The sequence below is a fragment of the Borostomias antarcticus genome, assembly GCF_949987555.1.
Source record: "Borostomias antarcticus genome assembly, chromosome: 3".
Classification (NCBI taxonomy): Eukaryota; Metazoa; Chordata; class Actinopteri; order Stomiiformes; family Stomiidae; genus Borostomias; species Borostomias antarcticus.
The window spans coordinates 10,215,196-10,239,665 of NC_140236.1; the positions used below are offsets into that span (position 1 = coordinate 10,215,196).

At 48.2% G+C, this 24,470-nt stretch overlaps 1 protein-coding gene across 1 annotated transcript; it reads right to left on the minus strand.

The window, feature by feature from the left end:
* Nucleotides 1–9,278: 9,278 nt before the first annotated feature.
* Nucleotides 9,279–10,730, minus strand: LOC311307205 (amphoterin-induced protein 3-like; the record flags this gene model as incomplete). Its single annotated transcript, XM_084436004.1, has 1 exon — nt 9,279–10,730. The coding sequence occupies one exon, from the start codon at nt 10,728–10,730 to the stop codon at nt 9,279–9,281; it is 1,452 nt and encodes a 483-aa protein (XP_084292130.1).
* Nucleotides 10,731–24,470: the final 13,740 nt, after the last annotated feature.

Here is a 24,470-nt window from a genome sequence, read left to right on the forward strand (position 1 = left end):
TATGTATTGCACGCAGAATTGTACTTTGGCTGATCTATGATTGGATGGTGCAAGATCATCCTTGCCTCTGCAGAACTCAATAAAGGGAGAAGTTGTGTTTTAATTAGATGGAGCGCATTTCAGAATCACACAGTAAGTATAATTGTCAGTAAACTTTCAAGATCTGTTGAACTCTGGTGTCCAGTGTATTCTTCTGATCATAGAGATGGAGCATGCAAAGAAGACTCAGAAAATCTGAGTGTCTGTGTGTGTCTGTCTGTATTTTAATTACAGTACCTCAAGAACCGGGAACTGTATGAAGTTGACATTCGGCAGGTATATTGCTCAGGACCCAAGGATGTCCAGTGTTGAGTGAAGTTAAATTGCAGTGAAGTTGTTTAGATGAGCAGTTCTCGGGAAAGGTGTGAATTAATCGGACCATTCCGAACAGACTCTTATTCGATGGGCACTAGGACCTAAGGAAGTGCAGCCGCAGGAGGTGACACCTGCAAAAGCTCTATGCTACTGTATGTCAGACAGCAAGGGTAACTAGGATGGGTTATGGAGTGTATGGGGGTGTACCTGATCCTTTTTTAAATTGTTATGACCATGGTATGAGGCGTAAGGCAGGTGTGGCTATACTAGCTAGCCCCCAGCTGAGCGCCTCTGTGCTGGAGTTCACCCCAGTGGACGAGAGGGTCGCGTCCCTGCGCCTTAGGACTGTGGGGGTGGGGGGGGTGGGGGGGGACTCTGACTGTGGTTTGTGCTTATGCACTGAATAGCAGTTCAGAGTACTCAGCCTTCCTGCAGACCCTGAGTGGAGTCCTATTTGGGGCTCCTGCAGGGGACTCCACTGTCCTATTGGGGGACTTCAATGCATACGTAGGCAATGATGGAGAAACTTGGAGGAGCGTGATTGGGAGGCATGGCCACCATGATCTGAACCCGAGTGGTGTTTTGTTGTTGGACTTCTGTGCTAGTCACAGTTTTTCCATAACAAACACCATGTTCGAACACAAGGATGCCCACAAGTACACCTGGCATCAGAACACCTTAGGCCGAAGATCGATGATAGATTTTGTGATCGTATCAGCCCATCTGAGGCCATGTGTTTTGGACACTCGGATAAAGAGAGGGGCAGAGCTGTCCACTGATCATCATCTGGTGGTGAGCTGGTTTCGATGGCGGGGGAAGCCTCTGGACAGACCTGGAAAACCCAAGCGTGTAGTGAGTGTGAACTGGGAATGTCTGGAGGAAGAGCCTGTCCGGAGAGATTTCAATTGCCACCTCCGGCGGAGCTTCTCAGGCATCCCTGTGGAGGTTGGGGACATCGAGCATGAGTGGTCGGTGTTCAAAGCCTCCATTGTTGAAGCTGCGGCTGGGAGCTGCAGCCTGAGGGCCATAGGTACCTCAAGGGGCGGTAACCCTAGGACACCGTGGTGGACAGCGGTGGTCAGGGAAGCCGTCCGACTGAAGAAGGAGGCCTTCCGGGATATGTTACCCCGGGGGACCCTAGAAGCAGTTGCAGGGTATCGATGGCCCGGAGGGCTGCGGCTTCGACCGTGACCAAGGCAAAGCAGCGGGTGTGGGAGGAGTTCGGAGAAACCATGGAGAAGGACTTTCGGTCGGCACCAAAGTATTTCTGGAAGACCATCAGACACCTCAGGAAGGGAAAGCGGGGGACCATCCAAGCTGTATACAGCAAGGAGGGGACACTGCTGACCTCAACTGAGGAGGTTGTTGAGCGTTGGATGGAGCACTTTGAGGAACTCCTGAACCCGACTAATCCACCCTCTACGATCGATGCAGAGCCGGAAGATGATGGGGAGTCATCGTCAATTTCCCTGGAGGAGGTCACTGAGGTAGTCAAACAACTCCACAGTGGCAAAGCCCCATGGACTGATGAGATCCGTCCAGAAATGCTGAAGGTGCTGGGTGTTGAGGGGTTGTCTTGGTTGACACGCCTCTTTAACATTGCATGGAAGTCCGGGTCAGTGCCAAAAGAGTGGCAGACTGGGGTGGTTGTCCCAATATTCAAAAAAGGGGACCACAGGGTGTGTGCCAATTATAGAGGCATCACATTACTCAGCCTCCTAGGGAAAGTTTACTCCAAGGTGCTGGAAAGGAGGGTCCAGCCGATAGTCGAACCTCGGATCGAAGAGGAACAATGCGGATTTTGTCCTCTCGCAAGGATCTTGGAGGGGGCTTGGGAGTTTGCCCAACCTGTCTACATGTGTTTTGTGGACTTGGAGAAGGCTTACGACCGGGTCCCTCGAGAGGTCTTGTGGAGGGTTATGCAGGAGTATGGGGTGAGGGGGTCTCTACTTAGGGCCATCCAATCCCTGTACACCCAGAGTGAGAGCTGTGTCCGTGTCCTCGGCAGTAAGTCGTCTTCCTTTCCGGTGGGGGTTGGCCTCCGCCAGGGCTGCGCTTTGTCACCAATCCTGTTTGTGAATTTTTATGGACAGGATATCGAGGCGTAGCCGGGACGAGGTTGGTTTACAGTTAGGTGAGTTGGGGATCGCGTCGCTGCTGTTTGCAGATGATGTGGTCCTGATGGCATCATCTGCCTGCGACCTCCAGCACACTCTGGATAGGTTCGCAACTGAGTGTGAAGCGGCTGGGATGAGAATCAGCACTTCTAAATCTGAGGCCATGGTTCTCAGCAGGAAACCGGTGGTCTGTCCGCTCCAAGTAGGAAATGAGTCCTTACCCCAAGTGAAGGAGTTCAAGTATCTGGGGGTCTTGTTCATGAGTGAGGGAACCATGGAGAGGGAGTTTGGACGGAGAATCGGAGCAGCTGGTGCGGTTCTGCAGTCGCTTTACCGCACTGTTGTGAAAAAAGGGAGCTGAGCCAAAAGGCAAAGCTCTCGATCTACCGGTCTATCATCGTCCCCACCCTCACTTGAAGGATGGGTTATGACCGAAAGAACGAGATCACGGATACAAGTGGCCGAAATGAGTTTTCTCCGGAGGGTGGCTGGGGTCTCCCTGAGAGATTGGGTGAGAAGTTCAATCATCCGGGAGAGACTCGGAGTAGAGCCGCTGCTCCTTTGCGTCGAAAGGAGCCAGTTTTAGTGGTTCGGGGATTTAGTGAGGATGCCTCCTGGGCGCCTCCCTAGGGAGGTGTTCCAGGCGTGTCCGGCTGGGAGGAGGCCACGGGGTAGACCCAGGACTAGGTGGCGGGACTTCATCTCCGCACTGTCCTGGAAGCGGCTAAAGATTCGCCAGGCAGAGCTGGTTGATGCTGCCAGGAAAAGGGATGTCTGGGGCCCCCTGCTGGAACTGCTGCCTCCGCGACCTGATCCCGGAGAAGCGGATGAAGATGGATGGATGGACAAACCACAAAGTCGAGGAAATTACATGGTAATGAACTGGGATTTGTTCCTTATTACCAACAAGAACCAGAAAGTATTTTATGTATAATATAAACTCTGTGAAATGACATGGTAATGATGGAGATTTACATGCTAAGATGCCGGTAAGATACCTGTAATAATAATAATAATTATTATAATAACTTTATTTTATATAGCGCCTTTCATGGGACCCAAGGTCACTTTACAAACATATCAGGAAATCATCAACAATTGACAAAGAAAGCACAGACAACAAATCAGACAGAACAGTAAGAAGGGACAATAAACAATAAACTAATGAAGACCGGGTGTGTGTAGAGTGGAATTAAAAATTGAAGGCAACATTAAACAGGTGAGTTTTATGGGTGGATTTGAAAGTGTCCAGAGAGGTGGCATTTCGGACATCGGGCATTTCGGACATCAAAATAAGATGTAAGATAGGGGCTGTATTCTAAAGCGTTATCGAAAGTGTAATAGGCTATTTTTATATGTAAGACTTGACTTTGAACAGTGACGTAGAGCAGTGGCCGGTCGGCGAGTCAACAGTCTGGTATGGTGAATGTACAGAGTATGAAATCCAACAGATGTTCCTACTGCAGTGAGGTCCAGCTGGGCTGGGGTTAGGCAGTGGCGCAGAGTGATGGATAGCGAGGTGTGTGTGTGTGTATGGGGGGGGGGGGGGGGGGCGGTTATAGGGACAGCACTAATGGGGGTGAGGAATCACAGTACCACAGATATGACAGCATATCTGCTTGAGCTGGGTGCCTCCACTCCACCTGATGGCTGTTTTGACTGTTCAGTAACAGACTCATTGCCAGAGAGGGCAGCCCCACAGCAGCGAATGCAATTCCACATATGCTACTCTGAATTAAATACACCATTCCCGGTAATTGGATTCTTGATTCAAATCATTTCGAGTCCCTTGGATCCTAACCAAAACACTGGAAAGCGAATAGCCCGGAAATAGGACTGACAATATGCTTTAATTGAAGCGTTATGGAGTGTTTTACTTCAGAGAAGGGCATCTTTTCAGGCATCAAGTGCCCTCTCCTTCACATCTGTGTAATTTGTTCCAGCAATGGCACCATTCAGTCTGGACTGCATGAGTCAACAAGCCCAGTTCTATTAAACCCTGTTTTATTCTTATCTGGTAGGCACACAGGCCCATGTGGGCTGAGGAGAAAGCAGTTCTGACATTAAAGAACTATGTATAGACCTATCCTTTATTGGTCAATGGATTTGCTAGAATTGGAGACATTCTTCTCTTGGGATTAACTGTTCATATAGGACAATGCAGTTCTGTAGTGCAGTGCTTGCAGTGCTGTAGACTATATTGAAATTGTGGTTCATGTGTATGCCTGGATAAACTGTGCACTTACATAAAAAGCTACAGCAACCCCGTACATCCCTCCGTCAAGTGATCACCGTAATGTCCTCTCCAATGTTTTGAGCCCCACTCGCATGATTCCATTCCCAGCTGTGTGTGCTATGTGTCATAATGTGTGTGTGTGTGTGTGTGTGTGTGTGTGTGTGTGTGTGTGTGTGAGAGAGTTTTTGTTTGTGTGTGTGTGTGTGTGTAGGAGGGGGGATTAGAGGGATTTAGAATCTCAGAAATTGACTAAGCACCTGGTTTTATCCCTGGTGTTAATCTCCTAAAACGTGACCTCAGATCAACTCATTTCCATGCGACACTCGTGTCTCTGAAAAACCACAACTGCTCCTGACAGAGACTAATGAAGCGGGAGGTCACCGCTGGTCCTTCCGGAGTGTTGGAGAGACTGAGGTAGCCTTCATCATCGTGCCTGAGTCTGACCAGAGGTTTCTTTGTTGTGGGAATGACCTCATGTTTTTACTGCTTTCTGTTTTAGCTGTCCAGGATGGACGCTGAAGGCTTCCTTGGGAATCTGAGGTGATGCTGAGGTCCACTGGCCTTGTGTGCACACACCTGTTTGGATGTCTCAAAAACGATTCAAAGTCAGTTCAATCTTATGCTATATGCTATATGTTGATTTCAATGATAATATTGGCCAACCAATCATTACACTATCTGTCAATTGAGATTCAGACAGCATCCTGTCTTGATAGACTTGAAAGAGGTAATAGTTTAATTAAGGACTAAACCTTTATCAAAGGCATCTTCTCTAATAACTGCACCTCCTCTGGGAGATAGAGGACTGAGAAGCATGGCCACTGACGACCACTCCTTGACATTAGAAAGGATTAGATTTAATCCAGCGCAATCTCATATCCTCATCAGCCTCTGATGCATGAAGATTAAAGTACAATCATGAGACATTATAGGATGTGTGCATAGGGGCACGGAACTGATTCCTTTTCCTTGGAATCACTGCACGCATCTGATCAGGTTTTTAGTCCGAGAATCGTGCTGCATACATTCTCTCTGTCCTCATATTCATGCAAGATGAAAACCGGAATATAAATAAATAAACACAAATAGATCTAGCCTTTGAGGGTTGTTTGTCCAACTCATGTTTGTTTCTAGTTTGTTTACAACTTTACAGACAGCCTGTTACACCTGAACAGAAAAACCTGCTAGATAGCAAAGCAAGAAGTGAAAATGAAATATTTAAACATGCAGCACAGAGCCATCGTCATATCATGAATTCTCTTCTAGCTCACTGCCAGATCAAATGTAGTGATGAGACTGTTTGATAACACACACATTAAAGCAGCCTTTCCTCAAACAGGTTTTTTTTCAATGAGTTTCAATGAGCTAAAGCAGGCAAATAATTGAAATGGTAAAACAATGAAGGAGTAAGAATAAAACACATTTCACATTTGTGGTCTCTTGCTAAGACATCTGTTTTCTAGTATAATTGGTGTGTGTGTGGGGGGGGATCTTGCAATTAACTGTGAGTCATTCCTGCACAGACACACTGAAACACTTCACTGCACTGGGTGTAAACAGGGCCGGCCCGAGGCATAGGCGAAATAGGCGGTCGCCTAGGGCGCCAAATGGCCAAGGGGCGCCTGGCCAAGGAGCACCCAAAAAAAAAAAAAAAAAAAAATATTTTTTATTTTTATTAAAATAATTTCATTCCGTAATCCCTACTGTCTCTATTACGCTTCGCAATGCGGTGCGGCGCCTCCGCCCAGCGCCGGGCGCCTCCCCCGTTAACAAATCGCGCAGCAGCACCCCCCCCCCCCCCCCCCCCCCGTCAACAAATCGCGCAGCAGCACCCCCCCCCCCCCCCCCCCCCGTCAGCAAAACGAAACTGAAGGTGTTCCATAATCTCGCCTAGAGCTGCTGAAATGCTAGGGCCGGCCCTGGGTGTAAATGATTGAAAAACATGTTCATTATGGCAAAACTATGTAGAAATGTTAAAACATCAATAAAATGGGGAATATTACAATCCATTTACACATTTTTGTTTGTTTAATGGTTAGGCTCCAAGTATTTGACTTAACCATAATGTAAATATTCGGATAGCCTAGGCTACCTGTAGATGGGTTGTCTAGAACAGCAGGATAATTGTTTGAGATCTTGATTAATTTAATTCCTTGCTTTTCTGTCTAGGCAATATTCTCAGAAATATTTATTAAAACTGCAGTACAGTAGGCTATGTGGTTTGTGATTTCCTGTTAGACTTTAGATAATTTTTGAAAGATTTTGAAAGATGCAACCGACAAAATCCTCGCCCCTCCCTTCAAACCTCCATCCAAACTGGGGGGAAACAAATAACACTCACTAGGCTTGGTTTCCGGTCTAGAGCCCGCTGGTATCCTGTCACACAAATGCCAAATCGAACAGCCTAGTCTTGCCAGCCACTACAAATTAGAATAAAACATGGACATACCAAACGAAGTAGCCTATTCCAGAAGAAGTACACGCCGCATCGCATCGTAGGTTTATGGGTAGGCCTGTTTTTGGACAGCATTAGCATAGACCGGAAACCGCAAATGCAAAGCAAATAGGCCCCAGGCTACAGATAGGCAGGTTGACAGGCAGGTAGACCACCCAATAATTTCAACTTGGCAACTGAAAATGATTGGACAAACTTATTACTGTCCTGCAACTTCCACAGATTAGAACCCCCCCCCCCCCACACACACACACACCATTTTACTGCAGGGGACTATTTATTGATTGCTGTAGGGATGTAATGACAATTGCAAAAAACAATCTAACTAAAAGTGTTTCTGAAATAAACTGCATACCGCACCTTTAGTAATACAGGCCTCAGAGGAACAGGCCGATCAAACAGCTTTCACTGTCACCCAATGTTGTCTGAGGTCTCCCAATAGGAACCTCCCTTTGTGTCTGAGGAGCAGAGCGGTTAACTGATAGAGAACAGATAAGGAATCTATCAGGGTTGAAGAGAAGCTGGACCCACAGCAAAATTGGTGGAATTGAAACACGTTCTCTCTCCCACGGGTAGAAATAATCACAGCAAACTCGACAAAAAAGATAAAAGGTACTTTGTTCACTCGAATTCTCCTAGATCAATAGTGATTTCTACTTAAGCAAATACAGGGAGAAGGAGGAGGAGGTGACACTCGTGTTCCTGCACGGTTAGAGGGCCTGAATATGGTCACAGTACTAAGACAAACACATTAGGCATAATTGCCAAATTTGGTTAGCTCATTCACACAATGTATATGGAAGTCAGTGGATCTGAGTCCAGTGAAGGGGTGGAATAATTGAATAGCAGCCAAGCCAATCAGGTCCGCTGAGCATAGCCTATGAATTGGAGATTATGCGCACAATATCCTTGAGCATGTGCTAGTAGGCCTAGTCTACAAGAGTGGAAATTACACAGAGCCAAATAATGATGTTAAAAGTTGCTTGGCTGTAAGTAAGGAAATCCATTTAGGCCTACAAACAGATGTAGTGATATATGTTCTATGTCAATAGCCTACTGCAGTTTGGTGTCATTGATGTATCGACTTATACAAAATTCAAATGATGTTAGGCGTTTGAAGCATGGTTTTTATTAGATTGCTAATTAGTTTCTCCCTACTGTCTTCCAGAGTTAAGCTCTGAATGGGTAGCATATAGGACATCAACTCATTAGGCCATCCCCGGCCACATAAATCATTAAGAGGAAGAGGCAAAAACTTGAATTTCGAAAAGTCTATTGGGCTGTTTCAAACTTTCAAAACCTCATTAAGTAAAATTTTCACAAGTTTGAGTTTCGTTTTGATGACAGCTCTTTTGCATGCCAGAAGCTCAATTTTAATAGACTATGTTTGGAAATCAACAAAGGTCCCAATGCAAACTTTTTCAGGAATGTGTTGCTTAAATCAATGTATGCTGTGACTGCCACTGGAGGTTTGGTCCTGATGTAGGCATCCTTCAAAATGTGCTAGAGGGCAAAATACGTTTTTTTCATATTACGCAAATTGAAGTTGTGAAGAACCTACTCAATATAACAAACAACAGTTGATCACTAAATAGTCATATTTTGTTGTCACAGTCCATGTCCTGTAACAGCTCTGAATCTTCTTTTTCTCTGCTTAGTGATGTACCAACATTTACCAAAGCATTATCTTCTTCAAATATTTGCAGATTTCAGTGCATAGCACATCATTTGAAAGCTTGCAATTTACACTTTCATAATCTGTATAAAATAAAATAAAAAACAGAAAAATGACCTTGCCTTACATCAGGACCAAATCTCCAGTGGTCGTCACATATCTATTTTCCCGCACACTCTGTGAAAAAAAAATAGGCCTAGTTCTTAAGTCTCCCCCTGCTCATCCTCATCAAGAGCTTGCCTCCTGACATCCCCATGAACAGCTCCGCCAGCTTTGAGGCAAACTCTGCGCCATCCTGGCAAACACACCGAAATTCCCAAATGCCTATCGCCCTAGCCTTTGACAATATAGCGCCTGGTGTTTTTGCGCGACCGTATTGCGGGCCCAGAGTCTTGTATGGCTTTGGTTCCGCGGTGGTCTGTGTGTGAGCGGCCGTGTTAGCTAAGCAAGTTCTGCGGCGTCCCACTCCCAGCGCGGCGTGGGCCGGTCCGTGGGCAGGACCGCCCGCAGACGGCTGCTCTGCTCCTCCGGCACGGGCTCCACAAACACCACGTGTCTGCTGCCCCTCTGGGCCTTGCCCGGGTCCCGTTGGCCCAGCGTGGGGGTGAAGACGGAGGCGAGGGTGGAGGGGTCGTAGGTCGGGAGGGGGACACCAGCGGGGTGGGGCTGCTTACAGCACCCGCAGCGGCAGGGGGTCAGGTACAGGTACATGAGGACGAGCACCAGGGAGACGGCGCAGCCCAGCAAGGTGGTGTAGCCGGTGCTGAACAAGTCCGGCGAGGCTCGGACCACGGTCAAGTTCACCTCCCTCGTGGCGTTGAGCATACGGACGTAGTCCAGCGCCGTGCACGCGTACAGCCCGGAATCGTTCACCCGGGCGGCACGGATCTCCAACGTGCCATTGGGGAAGACGGCGAGTGCGAGGCTGTCGTTAGCGCCGCCGTCGCCGGGGGCGACGTACTCCTGGTTGGGCGTGAGCCACGTGAAAGATTGCGCCCACCCTCTGAGGGAGGTGCGGCAGTCCAGGCGTACTGTCTCCCCCTCGTACGCCGCCAGGCTGGAGACGACGATCACCGGCGCTTTCCCCGCGGCCGTGCAGTTCCGGAAGAAGGCGGCGTTGCGGAGGAAGCGGATGGCGGCGCGCGCATCCCCGTAGACAAGGCAGGCGTGTTCGTCCATGAAGTCCCGCGCCGAGTAGTAGCCCCTCCACTCCCAGCGCCGGAACACGCCGTACATGGAGCAGTCGCACGTCAGCGAGTTGTTGTGGAGGTAAAGGCCCCGCTGGAGCGAGTCCGGCAGGGCCTCCACGTCCTCCCAGGGCGGCGCCGTCAAGCGGTTGGACGACAGGTCCAGCGTGGTCAGGAAGGGGTGGCTGTGGTCGGCGATGGAGGAGAAGGGGAAGTCCGTCAGCTGGTTGAGGCTGAAGTAGGCCTTCCTGAGGCTGCCCAGGCCGCCCAGCGTCCCGCTGTCCACGCTGCCGATCCGGTTGTTGTACAGCAGCAGCTCCTCCAGCCGCCACAGGCCCCGGAAGCAGTGCGGCTCCAGCGAGCGCAGCCGATTGGACGAAAGGTCCAGGTGGCGCAGGCCCGACGCGTTGCGGAACACCTCGGGCGCCAGGGCTGCGAGCTGGTTGCGGGCCAGGCGGAGGGTCTCCAGCCTGGGCAGCCCGGCGAAGCCGCCTGAGCCCAGCCACGCCAGCCGGTTGTAGCTGAGGTCCAGGGTGGAGGCGGTGGGGGGCAGGGGGAGGGGCAGCAGGGTCAGGCCGCCGGAGCCACAGTTGACCGAGTCGGAGGTACAGAGGCAGGAGGCGGGGCAGGTCGCTTCTGAGCGGCGCAGGAGGAGGAGGAGCCAGAGCAGCAGCGCGGTACCGCCGCTACAGAACCCCGGGGTCATGGTGCTCCAGCGCAGGTTCCCCGAAGAGTCGTTATCTCAGACGAGAAAAGGGTACTGTAATAATAGATAATTATTCTAATGGTTTCATTATAGTTCTTGCTCAGAGGTGTTCACCGGCCACAGAAAGGATTAAGTAAAGGTATGATTACAGGACCGTATAAAGTACTCATAAAACCCTTAAGGAAAGAAAATTTAATTTCTGGACACATAATTTCTGTAGTAGTAATGATAATGATTCCTTTAAAAAATATCTAATTATATAATAAGTTTATAATGTAAGTTTCCAAAGGCATTAAATAAAGCAACAGGATCTACATCTTTCCTTCATTGTCACAAAAGAATACTTGAAACAGAATTGCAGCAGCTGACTCGTCACGTCCAGAGAAGTGAGCAGCAAGATCTCACGCTCTCATACAGACAAGCTCTCTTGCACCTCGACGTCCAGAACGACCGCCTAAAACGACACGGGATACAAACTTTCTCTCTTTCCTCTTCTCAAACTTGTATTCCATCACAACCAGTCCTTGAAACGGGTGTCCAAGAGCAAGTGTGCTTTGTTCCCAGGTCCCCTCACACCTGTGCCCGGGCTGTGTAGCACAGAGACAGCCTGCTCCTCCTCTCCAACGTTCCCTGTCCGGTCTGGAAGTTCCTCTTTGGCTCTCTCCTGCCCATCCTGCAGTGCACAGGGGTGCGTTACAAACATCACTTAATCTCCCACAATCCCCTCCTCCGCATCCTGCTGTCTGTCATTTAGACCCCACCCTCTCCCTCTCTCCATGATTAAATAATGACAGTGGCTTCCCCTCCCTTCTCTCTCTGACTCTCTCCCTCTCTCTCTTCCTCTTGTGTCCGCCTGTCTCTCTCTAGAGCTCATTATGTGCTTCTTGTCTTTGCCAGTGTTAACCTAGAATTTGTAACCACAAACCCATCTTTTAGACCTGACGTGGATTGCTAACAACGTCTGATTGACAAGCCCTCCAGCCTGGAAACAGACTCTCCTTTTCCACGTAGGTTTAGTTGGGGGCTTAAGATGGAGTTTGCAAACCCCCTTCTCTCCCCGTCTCTCTCCGTCACTCACTGTGAATGTGGTTGGCAAGAACATGTCATCCCTCTCCTCCACCCATCTTCACTGTGCACTGTATGAAATTCACTATACCACCTTTCACCCTCTCTCCATTTCTCCCTTTTTCTGGCATTCCGTCCCCCTTCCTCTTTTAAGGGTTTTGGCTGGTTAGATGTGGATGTGCCTCTACCCCTTCTAATCCTGCCTCCCTCTTTGTGATTGCCTTTCTGTTTGGTGCCTCTCTCTCTCTCTCTCTCTCTCTCTCTCTCTCTCTCTATCTCTCTCTCTTTCTCTCTGGGTTTTGGCTGCATGACTAGATGCTGGCTGTGCCTCTTGGTCACGCTGTTCCTGACTGCTCTGATTCCTGTCACAGTGCATTAGGTTTGGCTGCCAGCAGGCACCTCCACTCTACCGCCACCCCACTGGGCCTCCGCACACTCCCACTCCCTCCACACACACCCACTCCCTCCCCACACCCCCACTCCATCCACACAGCCCCACTCCCTCCCCACACCCCCACTCCCTCCACACACTCCCACTCCCTCCCCAAACTCCCACTCCCTCCCCACACCCCACTCCCTCCACACACCCCCACTCCCTCCCCACACACCCACTCCCTCCCCACACACCCACTCCCTCCCCACACTCCCACTCCCTCCCCACACCCCCACTCCCTCCCCACACACCCACTCCCTCCCCACACACCCACTCCCTCCCCACACCCCACTCCCTCCACACACCCCCACTCCCTCCCCACACACCCACTCCCTCCCCACACTCCCACTCCCTCCCCACACCCCCACTCCCTCCACACACACCCACTCCCTCCCCACACTCCCACTCCCTCCCCACACCCCCACTCCCTCCACACAGCCTCACTCCCTCCCCACACCCCCACTTCCTCCCCACACCCCCACTCCCTCCCCACACTCCCACTCCCTCCACACAGCCCCACACCCTCCCCACACCCCCACTCCCTCCACACAGCCCCACTCCCTCCCCACACCCCCACTCCCTCCCCACACCCCCACTCCCTCCCCACATCCCACACACTCCCACTGCCTCCACACACTCCCACTGCCTCCACACACTCCCACTCCCTCCACATATTCCCACTCCCTCCCCACACACCTCCACTCCCTCCACACATCCCCACTCCCTCCACACAGCCGACCAGCCGAACCCAGTGGAATGGCGCTCGTGGACGGGGTTCCCTCACAAAAGGGATGGGGGATGGAGTTAAGACACTAAAGTGAATTTGACTGTAGTTGCTGCCACCAAGACACGGGTCTTGAGTTCCTAGATCTCCCTGCTGAAGGAACTGGGGAGTTGTACTTAATCTGGTCCCCAGGCAGACATTAGCTTGAGTGGAACAAATCAGAGATACAGTATATGCAATACACCCACACTTCTCACATGCACATACATATATGAAACGTGCAAAGAGTATTTCAAAAAGACCTTCCTCCGAGGTGTATAAAAGCAATGTCGATCTTCTCCCCCAGAGATGACCCTTACCCCATCACCAGCTGAAATATTAATATCCCATCATGGAACATTTATGTAACGGTATGATTAGGATGGATGATATGATCCCACAGCACACATCGTTGCCTACAGTACATTGTGCACATTAAATCAGTACATTTCAATGTGCTTACCGTCACTAGCTAGATGAGTCATAGTCCTCTTTATAATCATGAATGCAGAAAAAGTAACGCACACCAAGGGTGGTAGTGGTGGTAGAATGTCATGGTACTGGACGTAGATTTGGGAGGTGCTGATGACTGTTAGTAGACTTGGATAGGGAAAAAAGTGTCAGTTGATTTTGAAGATAGCCTGAGGGCTGAAACTTCAATCTACTTTGCAATAAAGAGAAAATGCATAGAGACAGAGTGTGCAACACTGTTTCCCTACAACAGAATAACTGCCATCATAAATCAAACAGTAATACAACAAGTAATATAATTTATCATGTAAGAGAACATTTTGTGTGTGTGTGTGTGTGTGCATGCGTGTTTGTGTCTGTGTAAGTGCCGTGTGTGCACACAGAGCTTTGCAATTTTAATGTTAGAAAACAAATGCAAAATAAAGAACAATAACAACATGGTGGCATCGCACCTCTGGGGCGCTTGGCCCGCTGAAAACAGACAAACAAAAAACACGTCTGTGTCATGGCTTGTATCAGTGTAAGTGGGTTTAATCGTCGATGTGTTCCTCTGGTAGAGAAATGGCCATGCTCAGAGACTGCTTTAATGCATGATGGCTTGCTGTTTGATCCAGTAGGCATTCCTTCCTCTTCACGCTTTGAAATGGCAGGTCCTTGTGATTTATTGCATATTGAATTCCGCTCTGTTGAACATCTACCTACCATGGTGGGGCAAAATAATTTCTCGCCGTGTAGAAGAAATGGCAGGTCAAAGTAACCTTATTCAATGACCCGATACAATAGAGATAACTCACTGGTGTGTGTTTGTGAGCGCGCCTTTGTGTGTGTGAGCACACTTAACTCCCTGGTAGCAGTATGAACCACACTGCAAAACCCCTTGATCTGCCCTATGCCTGTGGATCCTGTCTATCAGGCCGTTTTGCAAATCCTGCCTCCTTCTCCACCACCAGCCCATATTTGATTATCGTATGTAAAATAGGCCCTGTCAAGTCAGCTGGGTTCAGAGTGGACCTCAAAGCTTAAACCCTGACCCCGGCGCTTCTTGCCCGTAGCAGTAGCCTATCTGGTTTTCTCTCTCCGCCATCTGCTGCAGAGGACGAACCACAGCACAGGGAGTTGTCTACTCTCATCTTGCATTCGAGGTGGTGCGGTGTAGGCTACAGTGTCTGTTTCTGTAGGCTATGTGCAGAGTTTAGGCAAATACTGGCAATCTGGGGAGACGGCGTGAATGTTGAAGCGCGGCGAATTCCCAACCGGTGTCAAAGACAGAGGTACTTTTCAGAAAGTTAGGCAGGTTATTTTTCAGGAAGTCGAACACTGATAAAATGTGCTGTTTAGGCAACACCCCGCATCCAGCGACGGAGGAGTGAAGAGCATCCTAATGCAGCAACAAGCCGTTAAAGACAAGTAGGGGTAGCAGACGGAGGCGTGGGGCCGCTCGCCTCTTCGACTGTTGTATTGAAGCGGGTGACACTAGCGATCGACTCTGTAAACACTTATTTTTCTGTGAAAGTTGGAGCATTTCTACCGTCTCCTGCTCTCCAATTATGACCCCTTCCTGCGAATATGTACCTTCATATTTATTCTTGATGTGAACAGCTTTCTGTTGGCTTGGCCGGGTGCCAGACTGTGCACATTCGAGTGAGTCAGCCCCAGGGTGAATAGAGGACGTGCTGGAGGAATTGAGTTTTGATTGTCTACTTTTCTCCCTCTCCATTTGAGCTCTCACATGAAAGGGAATTGCACAAGCCTCCAGCAAAACATGGGCAAACAGCAGTCTGAACCTTGACTAACATAAGGAAAAACTACTACAGTACTGTTTACTGAGTGTCAGTGATAGACACCTACTACAGTGCTGTTTACTGAGTGCCAGTACTGTTTACTGAGTGTCAGTGATAGACACCTACTAGGCCTACACTGTTTACTTATTGTCAGTACTGTTTACTGAGTGTCAGTGATAGACACCTACTACAGTACTGTTTACTGAGTGTCAGTGATAGACACCTACTACAGTACTGTTTACTGAGTGTCAGTAATGTTTACTGAGTGTCAGTACTGTTTACTGAGTGTCAGTACAGTTTACTGAGTGGCAGTACTGTTTACTGAGTGGCAGTACTGTTTACTGAGTGTCAGTGATGGACACCTACTACAGTACTGTTTACTGAGTGTCAGTAGTGTTTACTGAGTGTCAGTGATGGACACCTACTACAGTACTGTTTAATGAGTGTCAGTAGTGTTTACTGAGTGTCAGTACAGTTTACTGAGTGGCAGTACTGTTTACTGAGTGTCAGTAGTGTTTACTGAGTGTCAGTGATGGACACCTACTACAGTACTGTTTATTGAGTGTCAGTAGTGTTTACTGAGTGTCAGTACTGTTTACTAAGTGTCAGTACTGTTTACTGAGTGTCAGTGATAGACATGCTACTCAACTATTCCGTACTCTAGTTACCCCATCTAGTGGTAACCACAACAAAGAACAAAGAATCAAGCGCCATCTAGTGACTGTTGAGAAAACCAAAATCCACATTGTTTCATTAGCTACACAATGCTGCTGTGTCATGTAAGTACTTTCGCACTTTTATTAGAAAACTGAGGATTTTTTTTATTGATTGTACAATGATAAGACTTCCTTTCGATGGAAACGAGATCAGCATGTTTGAATTTGGACATCGCCCTGGGGTTAACCCCCACAGCAGCACTCAGCATCAAACACCTCCAGCCTCTCTCTGTTCAGCATGCATGCCGATGTCCACATGTCAATACACCTAGCTGTGTGTGCGATAAAAGGCTACTTGTGGTTCTAATCCCCGCCTCCCCCTTTCCAAAGCCCTGGCGCCCACCATGCTGACTGCTAACGGATTTCAATTAGAACCCAAAGGGGTTAATACGATCGCAGGTACCCCTTTCCTCGACATCCAGGGTAGCTAATTACCCCCGTGTGTCTGTAGGTGTCTGGACTCTGGTAATGGCCCCACTCATCTCGTGTGTGGTCACATTACTGAGGGATATGGCTTGTGAAATGAGATCACCGGCGACTTCTCCGCTATCAGCGAGCGTGCCATAAAACATTATGAGCCAGAACAGAGTAAATTGCATGACGCAACTTTGGGGGTAGTAGTGGTCGCTCTCCTTATCTCCTTATCTCTTCTGCCTCTCTCACCTCCTCTCCTCCTCTGCCGTCGTTTCCTCTTCTTCATCCTCCTCCTCCACCCCCTCTCCTCTCCTTTTTCCCTGCCGCCATCATATCCGCCCTTGTCTCCCCACTGCTATTGTCGGTCCTCTCATCTGCTATAATCTCCTCTTTGCTCCTCATTCCTGCTGGCCCTTCATCCACCTCCCCTGTGGTGATCAACAGAGACAGACAGGACATGAGCAGACTCCAGATCAGCCCCACCGGCCCTGGCTCTGTCTTGTATGGGCGGCTGATCTGCATATGACAGGAAATCCATTAGGCTCTGCTGATCGATGGGGATTACCAGACGTGATACAATGATTCCACATAATCACGGGCCCCAAAATCAATCATTATATATGTTATTACTGAGATGAATGATGCCCGATATATGATCTGGAGGGCCAGACGATTTAGAGTATGCTTAGAGGACGGAGAGTGTATGAGAGAAGAAGAGGGAGAGAGAGAGAGACGGAGAGAGAGCGACAGAGAATGAGAGAGAGAAAGGGTAGAGATTATCTTTAGAGAGAGAGAGAGAGTAGAATCTGTTTTTGAAAGCCTGTTAAAGAGCAGTTCTATCCGGGACCTAGTCCTACGTCATGATTGTATGATTGTAGTGGTTTGAGAGATTGTATGTTTGTGTGTGTGTGTGTGCATGTGTGTGTGTGTGTCACTAACCCTAACCCACACACAACTGATGGAGTAGCTCTATAATGGCGGGCAGCTCCAGAACTAGGGCGACCCCCCTGCCCCCCACCCCAAGCCAGAGCTGTCACCTGTGCTGGACGATGCCGTCGCATCCCCACGGCAACAGCGTGCTCGGCGCAGAGACGGACGCCAGGGGACATAACGGAAGGAGATGAGCGGTTAGCGCGCCCATCAACGATCTCCGGGGCCATCCTCAGAAAATGAAACCGTCTCTGAACAGGTAACTCAATTTAACTCCTGGCTGCCTTCTGCACTGCTACAAGCACAAATACTTTCCCAGCTGATTGGATGAGGTAACAGAGCATAGCCGGAGTCACGGGGGCGCAGCAGCAGGGGCTCTGCTCCGCCTAAATTGCCTGGACATTGTCAGGGGAGGCTTTTCCACCCCACAGGTGTGGAGGAGTGGAAACTGAGGAGCAAGAAAGGTTGACATTTTTCCCCCTCCCTTTTCAATCAATGGGATAGACTGGCTTTAATCAGGGAAGTGTCGAATGCTGAAGATAGCAGATTGGAGACTTGGTCAGCTGGAACTGTTCCCAGCACACACACACACACGCAGGCACACACACACCGCGGTCTCAAAGGAACTTAACTGTATGGGTTTAGCAGATAGCTGTGTGCCCATGAAAGACCATCATAGGTGAAATAAAATGAAGTAGGTTATAAAACTTGACGGCTTTTCATGGTGTAATTGTGGCCTTTATTTTTAGCCAACGCCAGTCAACTAGATTTGGAACGGCTGGGGATGGATGAGACTGGAAGAGAGTGGGCGGACATGCAGGGAACCGGGCATCACAGGCCGTTATGAAACACATCTCCATGTTGGGACAAGAGAATGAGATAGATTAGCTTCAATAAAGGAGTCCTCATTAGAACTAGCTTCCTGACTCTCTTATTAGCCTGCTTCGTAATTGTTCTCGGGGTAAATTATATAATGATAACGTTGACCTTTCCGCAGCGCCAAACACTGGTTTGCAGTCTGCGCCAGTAGGCCTACACATCGGGAAAGTCAATTTGATGAACACAATTTATTAATGTGGAGCTCAATAATGCTATCTTCCATTCATTATTAATTATATTAAAATAACACTTTGCACAGTTAATTATTGCAAATGAGATACACACAATGGATGCAGTCCAAGAGACCCTGCGGGTAAAGCCGAGTGACTCTGTTTCTGCAATCTGGCGGCACTACCGGTCAGCTTCTCCTATCGGAACAGACTGGCTGAGGGATGCATGATGGGAAGCCTATACTGGATGGGTCTGCTGTCCAGGTTCATGATGTGATACTTTTTACTTTTTATTAGTAATCCTCCTGTGTTATCCACGTCTTCCACTGAGAGCTTTGAAGAAACTGCATTCAATCTTACATTTCATATTCTAGGTTTAGAGGGCACCTGGGTGTCCCAAATCAAAACAGAGGGTCTTCAATTGATCACCTGCATTGATTTTCCCTGCGCCTCTCAGCTAGCCGTCGGATCCAAAGTCTAATTGAAAAGTAGAAGTGGTTCTGAGCCCCAGGCTCCGCTACAGAAATGGATGGGGTTATGTAGGCTATTTTACGCTTGTGATCCATGCTGTGAGAAAAAGATAGCAGGAGATAGGTGGGAGAGAGAGAGAGAGAGAGAGAGAGAGAGAGAGAGAGAGAGAGAGAGAGAGAGAGAGAGAGAGAGAGAAAGAAATACAGAGAGAAATAGAACTACAGAGAGAAATAAATAAGTGAATGAGACTGATTGTAGTCTGAAGAGATTCCCCATTAAGCTCACTAAATTGCAATATGAGATTTTCAATAAGATAGCAGCCATTAAATGGTAAATGCGGACAAGGCTGCCCTCCCTCCACCCTCCTCCATCTTACACCAGGTGCAACATGTTTCTGCAATCCAATCTGGCTACAAGGCCACGAGGAGCTTTTTCTTATTGCTGGGATCCCAGAACAAATCATTCAGCCTGGCAAATTCCACAGGCCCCCCACCTGGGTAGTGGCTGGCTGGAGGCTCAGGGGCTCAGATTTGCTTTGTTGTTTGACTGATTACACAATGATTACCACAGCGCTGGTTGCTGTTGTGCTGCGTGTGTGTGTGCGCGAGCGCGTGTGCGCGCGAGGCACCGCACAAGGGCACAGAGGGGATTTACACCGTTCTTCATTATCAAATCTGAAATAGCTGATTAAGTTTGTCCAGAATGAAACCGCCTTTCAGTAGATTACTCTCCACCTCAGCACGCCTCTGCCCCTCGACTCAGGCCCGGGGCTAATTGAGATAAGAAAGCAGAGATACGGCCTTCGTCTCTCTAAATTGTTACACTACGGCAACGGTAGACCGAATCCCACGCCCAATCAACACGGAGGCCTTTATGAGCGAGCGAATATGAGTGCTGAGATACAATATGGGGGAGAAGGAGAGGGGCGCCCATCTGTCAGTGCAGTCTGGCTGAAGTTGGCCCTCGCCCCTCTGTTTTGATTATTTCCTTATCTCTCCGAGGCCGGCTGGCCGGGAGTAACAGCGACCCACTGGATTGCTTCCTGGACCATATTTCCTAGCGTGACTCATGTGTCGTCATCCACTCCCGAGGTCACCGGAGTTATACAGGGAAAGCACAAACACCCTGGGGCACACAGAGGACGGCCGCTTTATGAACAAAAAGTGGAGTTTGACTAGATGAAAGAGGCTCTTGAACATGTCAATGCTATGGTGAGGCGAGGTCATGCAAATGAACGTGATGTAATTTCAGTGGGGATGTGTTGGTGGGTGTGAAGTCAGTCAGTGAATGAATGCCAGGGACATTTGACCGTGACATTTTACATCTAGAGTCTGGCTTTGTGTGTTTGCAAGGACTTGTGGAGTCAAGTGGAGTCACTGAAATGGAATTCAACACACACACATTGCACATACACACACACACACACACACACACACACACACACACACACACACACACACACACACACACACACACACACACACACACACACACAATTTCACACACAGGTGTTCCTGCTTTCACCTCACAATCCTTCTTTACCTTGTTACCAATATTGACGTGATGTTTTTTCCCTCCCCTGCCTGCTTGATTATGTCCTGTCGCACATGTAAACAGTGGCTGTGCGAAGCATCCTTGCCTTTAATGCAATCCGGCACCTTTAATGACGGAGGAACCAGACAGGGGCCCGGGAGAAATATTAGCTCAGCAAGGTCACCGCCGACGAAGCCCCATCTGTCTCCTGGCCAGCCTCTGTGCATCCCAGGCCCTTATATTACTGTTGCCACGGGGCAGTGGGAAATGGATCATCAATCTGATTTAGTGAGTTTCTGGCCAATGCTGTGATTTCTGAGTCCGAACAACACTGATTTTTCCTCCCGTCAGGTATCGCTGGTGTGCCCATAATGGTCGGCGATGTTAAACTGTTGCGTCCGTAAGGCCGCCGTGTCTCGCCAGACCTTCGCCGTAGCTCAATGTCACATTATATCACGCCACATCGCTCCAGGCCATTGAGTTTGAGTAATCCAGGGGCTGATGCAGTGGAACTGTTGTGTGCGGTTACAGTGAGTGGATATTCTGGGCTGATAGCGTAGCTTAGTAAGCAATAACGCAATGTTCAGGCTATAGAAGTGCATGTCTTTTCACCGCACACTATATTGTTGCGGATTGCTTCTCTGTAATGGACATGAAATGTAAATGTCTGTAAACTCTCCAGACGTGCGCTCCTCCCCTGCTGAAACCAGACACCGTTTAAGTGCATCAGCCATGCCATAACAACAGAAGCCGAGCCCTCTATCTCTCTCTCTTCCACTGGCTTTGGATCTTTCTTTCTCCAACCTCTTTCTTTCTCTCTCCCTCTGTCTCTTTCTCTCTTCTACTGGCTCTGAATCTTTCTCCAACCTCTTTCTTTCTCTCTTCCTCCTCTCTCTCCCTGTGCCTCTCTCTCTTTAAATATTTCTCTCCTCGTCTCTTTCATCGTTAGAGGACTTTATATTTTTTTCCCTGGAGCTGACGCAGGAGGAATGTAGCGCCAACACCACTCTGCTGGCACAGCCACACAGCTCTGCTAATAATGAGCTTCTAATACATTAGATACCTCCATAAACACAGTAAGCCTCCTTTAGAAGACAGCCAAATGGCATGTGCCGCACGGATAGTATTAGTGAAGGAGGAAATAAAATTGAAATATATGCTACAGTTAGTAGTCCTGTTTGGGTGCTCCTACTGCGCGAATGTGGCTCTGTGAAGGGTAGCGTTGCGTATAATGTGGGGACACAGGGGAAAAGCAGATGGAGGAATCCTATCCTTCTCGCTGATTCGCGTCTCTTCACGCTGAGTCCCCTCCCTCCCTCCCTCCTCTCCTGGCAGTCGTCTTATCGGCGGTGCCCACGTAAGAAGCCTCCCTTTAAGCAGCTCTCAACACCGGCAAATGTCACATTTATCTGCCAATGTAAATTCCTCCCTATCTACTGGAGGGAGTCCATCTAAGGGAGCAGGTTGTCGCCATAGTGCAGGGCCTTAATGGATCGTCTGAAAGCTCTCCTGCCCCTATAATATGACAAAAATCCCTCTGACAGAGGAGTGATTTCCTGTCCACAGGTTTGCTCCGGGTGTATTAAAAGTCCCTTGTTTGGTCCGCAGCGCTGGGTTCAGCACCAGTGGAGGCGAAGGGGGCAGCCGCCTCTCTCTGGCTGCGGGCTTGAAGATACAGTATGTGGCCCCGGCTAAGCCTGAGTACTGTACCTCACTGTACCCCTGCAGACGGCCTCCACCACTGGTATCCCAGGATTTGGCATTCAGGGACACATCTGGAGCGGTACTGTGTTCTGTCATCTCTGATTCCCAAACACCACAGTGTGTTCCCTGACAGGTGGTCTGTCTACCCCACATCTAATAATAATAATAATAATAATAATAATAATAATAATAATAATAATAATAATAATAATAATAATAATAATAATAATAATAATAATAATAATGATAATAATAATAATAATATTAACAATACATTGTAATAATAATACACACATTTGTAAATAAAATGCTGACTGTAGTCCCCCAGTATCCATGACGTACAGCCTGCTTCTCCCTGGCAGTGGGAGTGTTGGGATGATGGCGTTCAGCCTGCTTCTCCCTGGCAGTGGGAGTGTTGGGATGATGGCGTTCAGCCTGCTTCTCCCTGGCAGTGGGAGTGTTTAGATGATGGTGTTCAGCCTGCTTCTCCCTGGCAGTGGGAGTGCTGGGATGATGGCGTTCAGCCTGCTTCTCCTTGGCAGTGAGAGTGTTGGGATGATGGCGTTCAGCCTGCTTCTCCCTGGCAGTGGGAGTGTTGGGATGATGGTGAAGGGGGAAGTGCGGTGTGAGACCCAGATCCACCTTCTGTCTCTGCAGCAGGATTAGCTCTAGGCTGCATATATATGAAACTGATATTGATTGAGACACGAGCACACACACACACACACACACACACAAACACACACACACACACACACACACACACACACACACACACACACACACACCACCTACCTTGTTTTACTCGCCCCACCCCCTCCTAGGGGGGACTGTGGAAGGCAAGCTGAAGCACAAAGCCAGTGATGAAGAGCCAAACGTCATGACGGCCATTCTGTTTAATAAGATCATGTGGAGAAGGAGCCTGGCATTCTCACGTCATTAGACAACTCAATCATACCGAATTTCTCTGACTCTAATATAGTAATAGGAGAAGATTATAATTGTATAATGGACCCTCTTTTGGACAAACATTTCTCTAAAACACTTCAGCAATCCAACTCTAGCATTCGCTTAAATACTCAAGTCTAGAAGATATATGGAGACTCTTACACCCAACTGATAGACTAATTTTTCTCTCCAGTCCACAAATCGTTTTCCCGCATTGATTTATTTTTGCTAGACTCCCAATTAATATCGTCCGTTGATGAAATAACATACCACCCTATCATAATATCAGATAATTCACCATTGTCCATGTCACTGAAGCTGGGTGAGAACAGACCTAAGGGTTGCCAATGGTGATTTGATGCAATGTTGCTTAGGGATATGGAATTCAAAAAATATCTTGATGAACAATGAACAACTCTCCCTCTTCATCGCTGAGAACAACACTGGAGACGTTAGTGATTCAATCCTAGGGGAATCACTGAAAGCAGTTACCAGGGGACATATCATATCATTGTATCCAACAAAAGGAAAAAAGAGAATGCGCGCCTCCAAGAAATCAACTTGAGAAATTGTGTAAAGATAGCCCATCTGATGATACTTTAGAGACAATTACCAAATTCAAGTTTGAGTATAACACCATCTTAACAAAACAAGTTGGCTCTATGCTCCATAGAACACAATGAAAGTTCTTTGAACTTGGAGACAAGCCACATAGTCTCCTAGCAAGACAACTAAGACATACACAGGCATCACGTGCTATCCATAAGATCAGTGACAAAGATGGTAAATTAATTACTTCCCAAGACGAGATTAATAAATGCTTTGCTAAATTTTACCAAGACCTATATCAATTCAAATGTACTGCTGAGCCTGAAACCATCAACACATTTCTTGCAGACAGTAGGCTTCCCACTCTAGACCCCGAGCTCGTTAATTCTCTAGATGCAGAGATAACTTCAGAAGAGATGGAGACTGCCATTAGGCAATTCCCTAACAACAAAGCCCCAGGACCTGATGTGTTTAGCATTGAATTTTATGAGTCATATTTGTCTATCATGCCCCTCTACTCCTGCGGATGTTAAACCAGTCAAAAGACACCTTTATACTGCCAGACTCACTCTATCAGGCAAATATAGCTGTCCTACTCAAGAAAGATAGGGACCCTTTAAAGCTGTCCTCCTACCGCCCCATATCGTTTTTCCAAATGGAAACGAAGATCCTGAGCAGAGTTTTGTCCAACAGGCTGATTAAATACATCTCCAAACTAATACACCAGGATCAATCAGGGTTTATCCCTGGCTGTGACATTTACTACAATCTTCGCCGTCTTTTCAATATAATGTATCATGATCACAAACAGGAAAGTGTAGTTATTGCCTTAGACACCGAAAAGGCATTTGATTATATAGAATGGAATTTCATGCTATCCACCTTAACCTGTTTCATCTTTGGAAATACATTT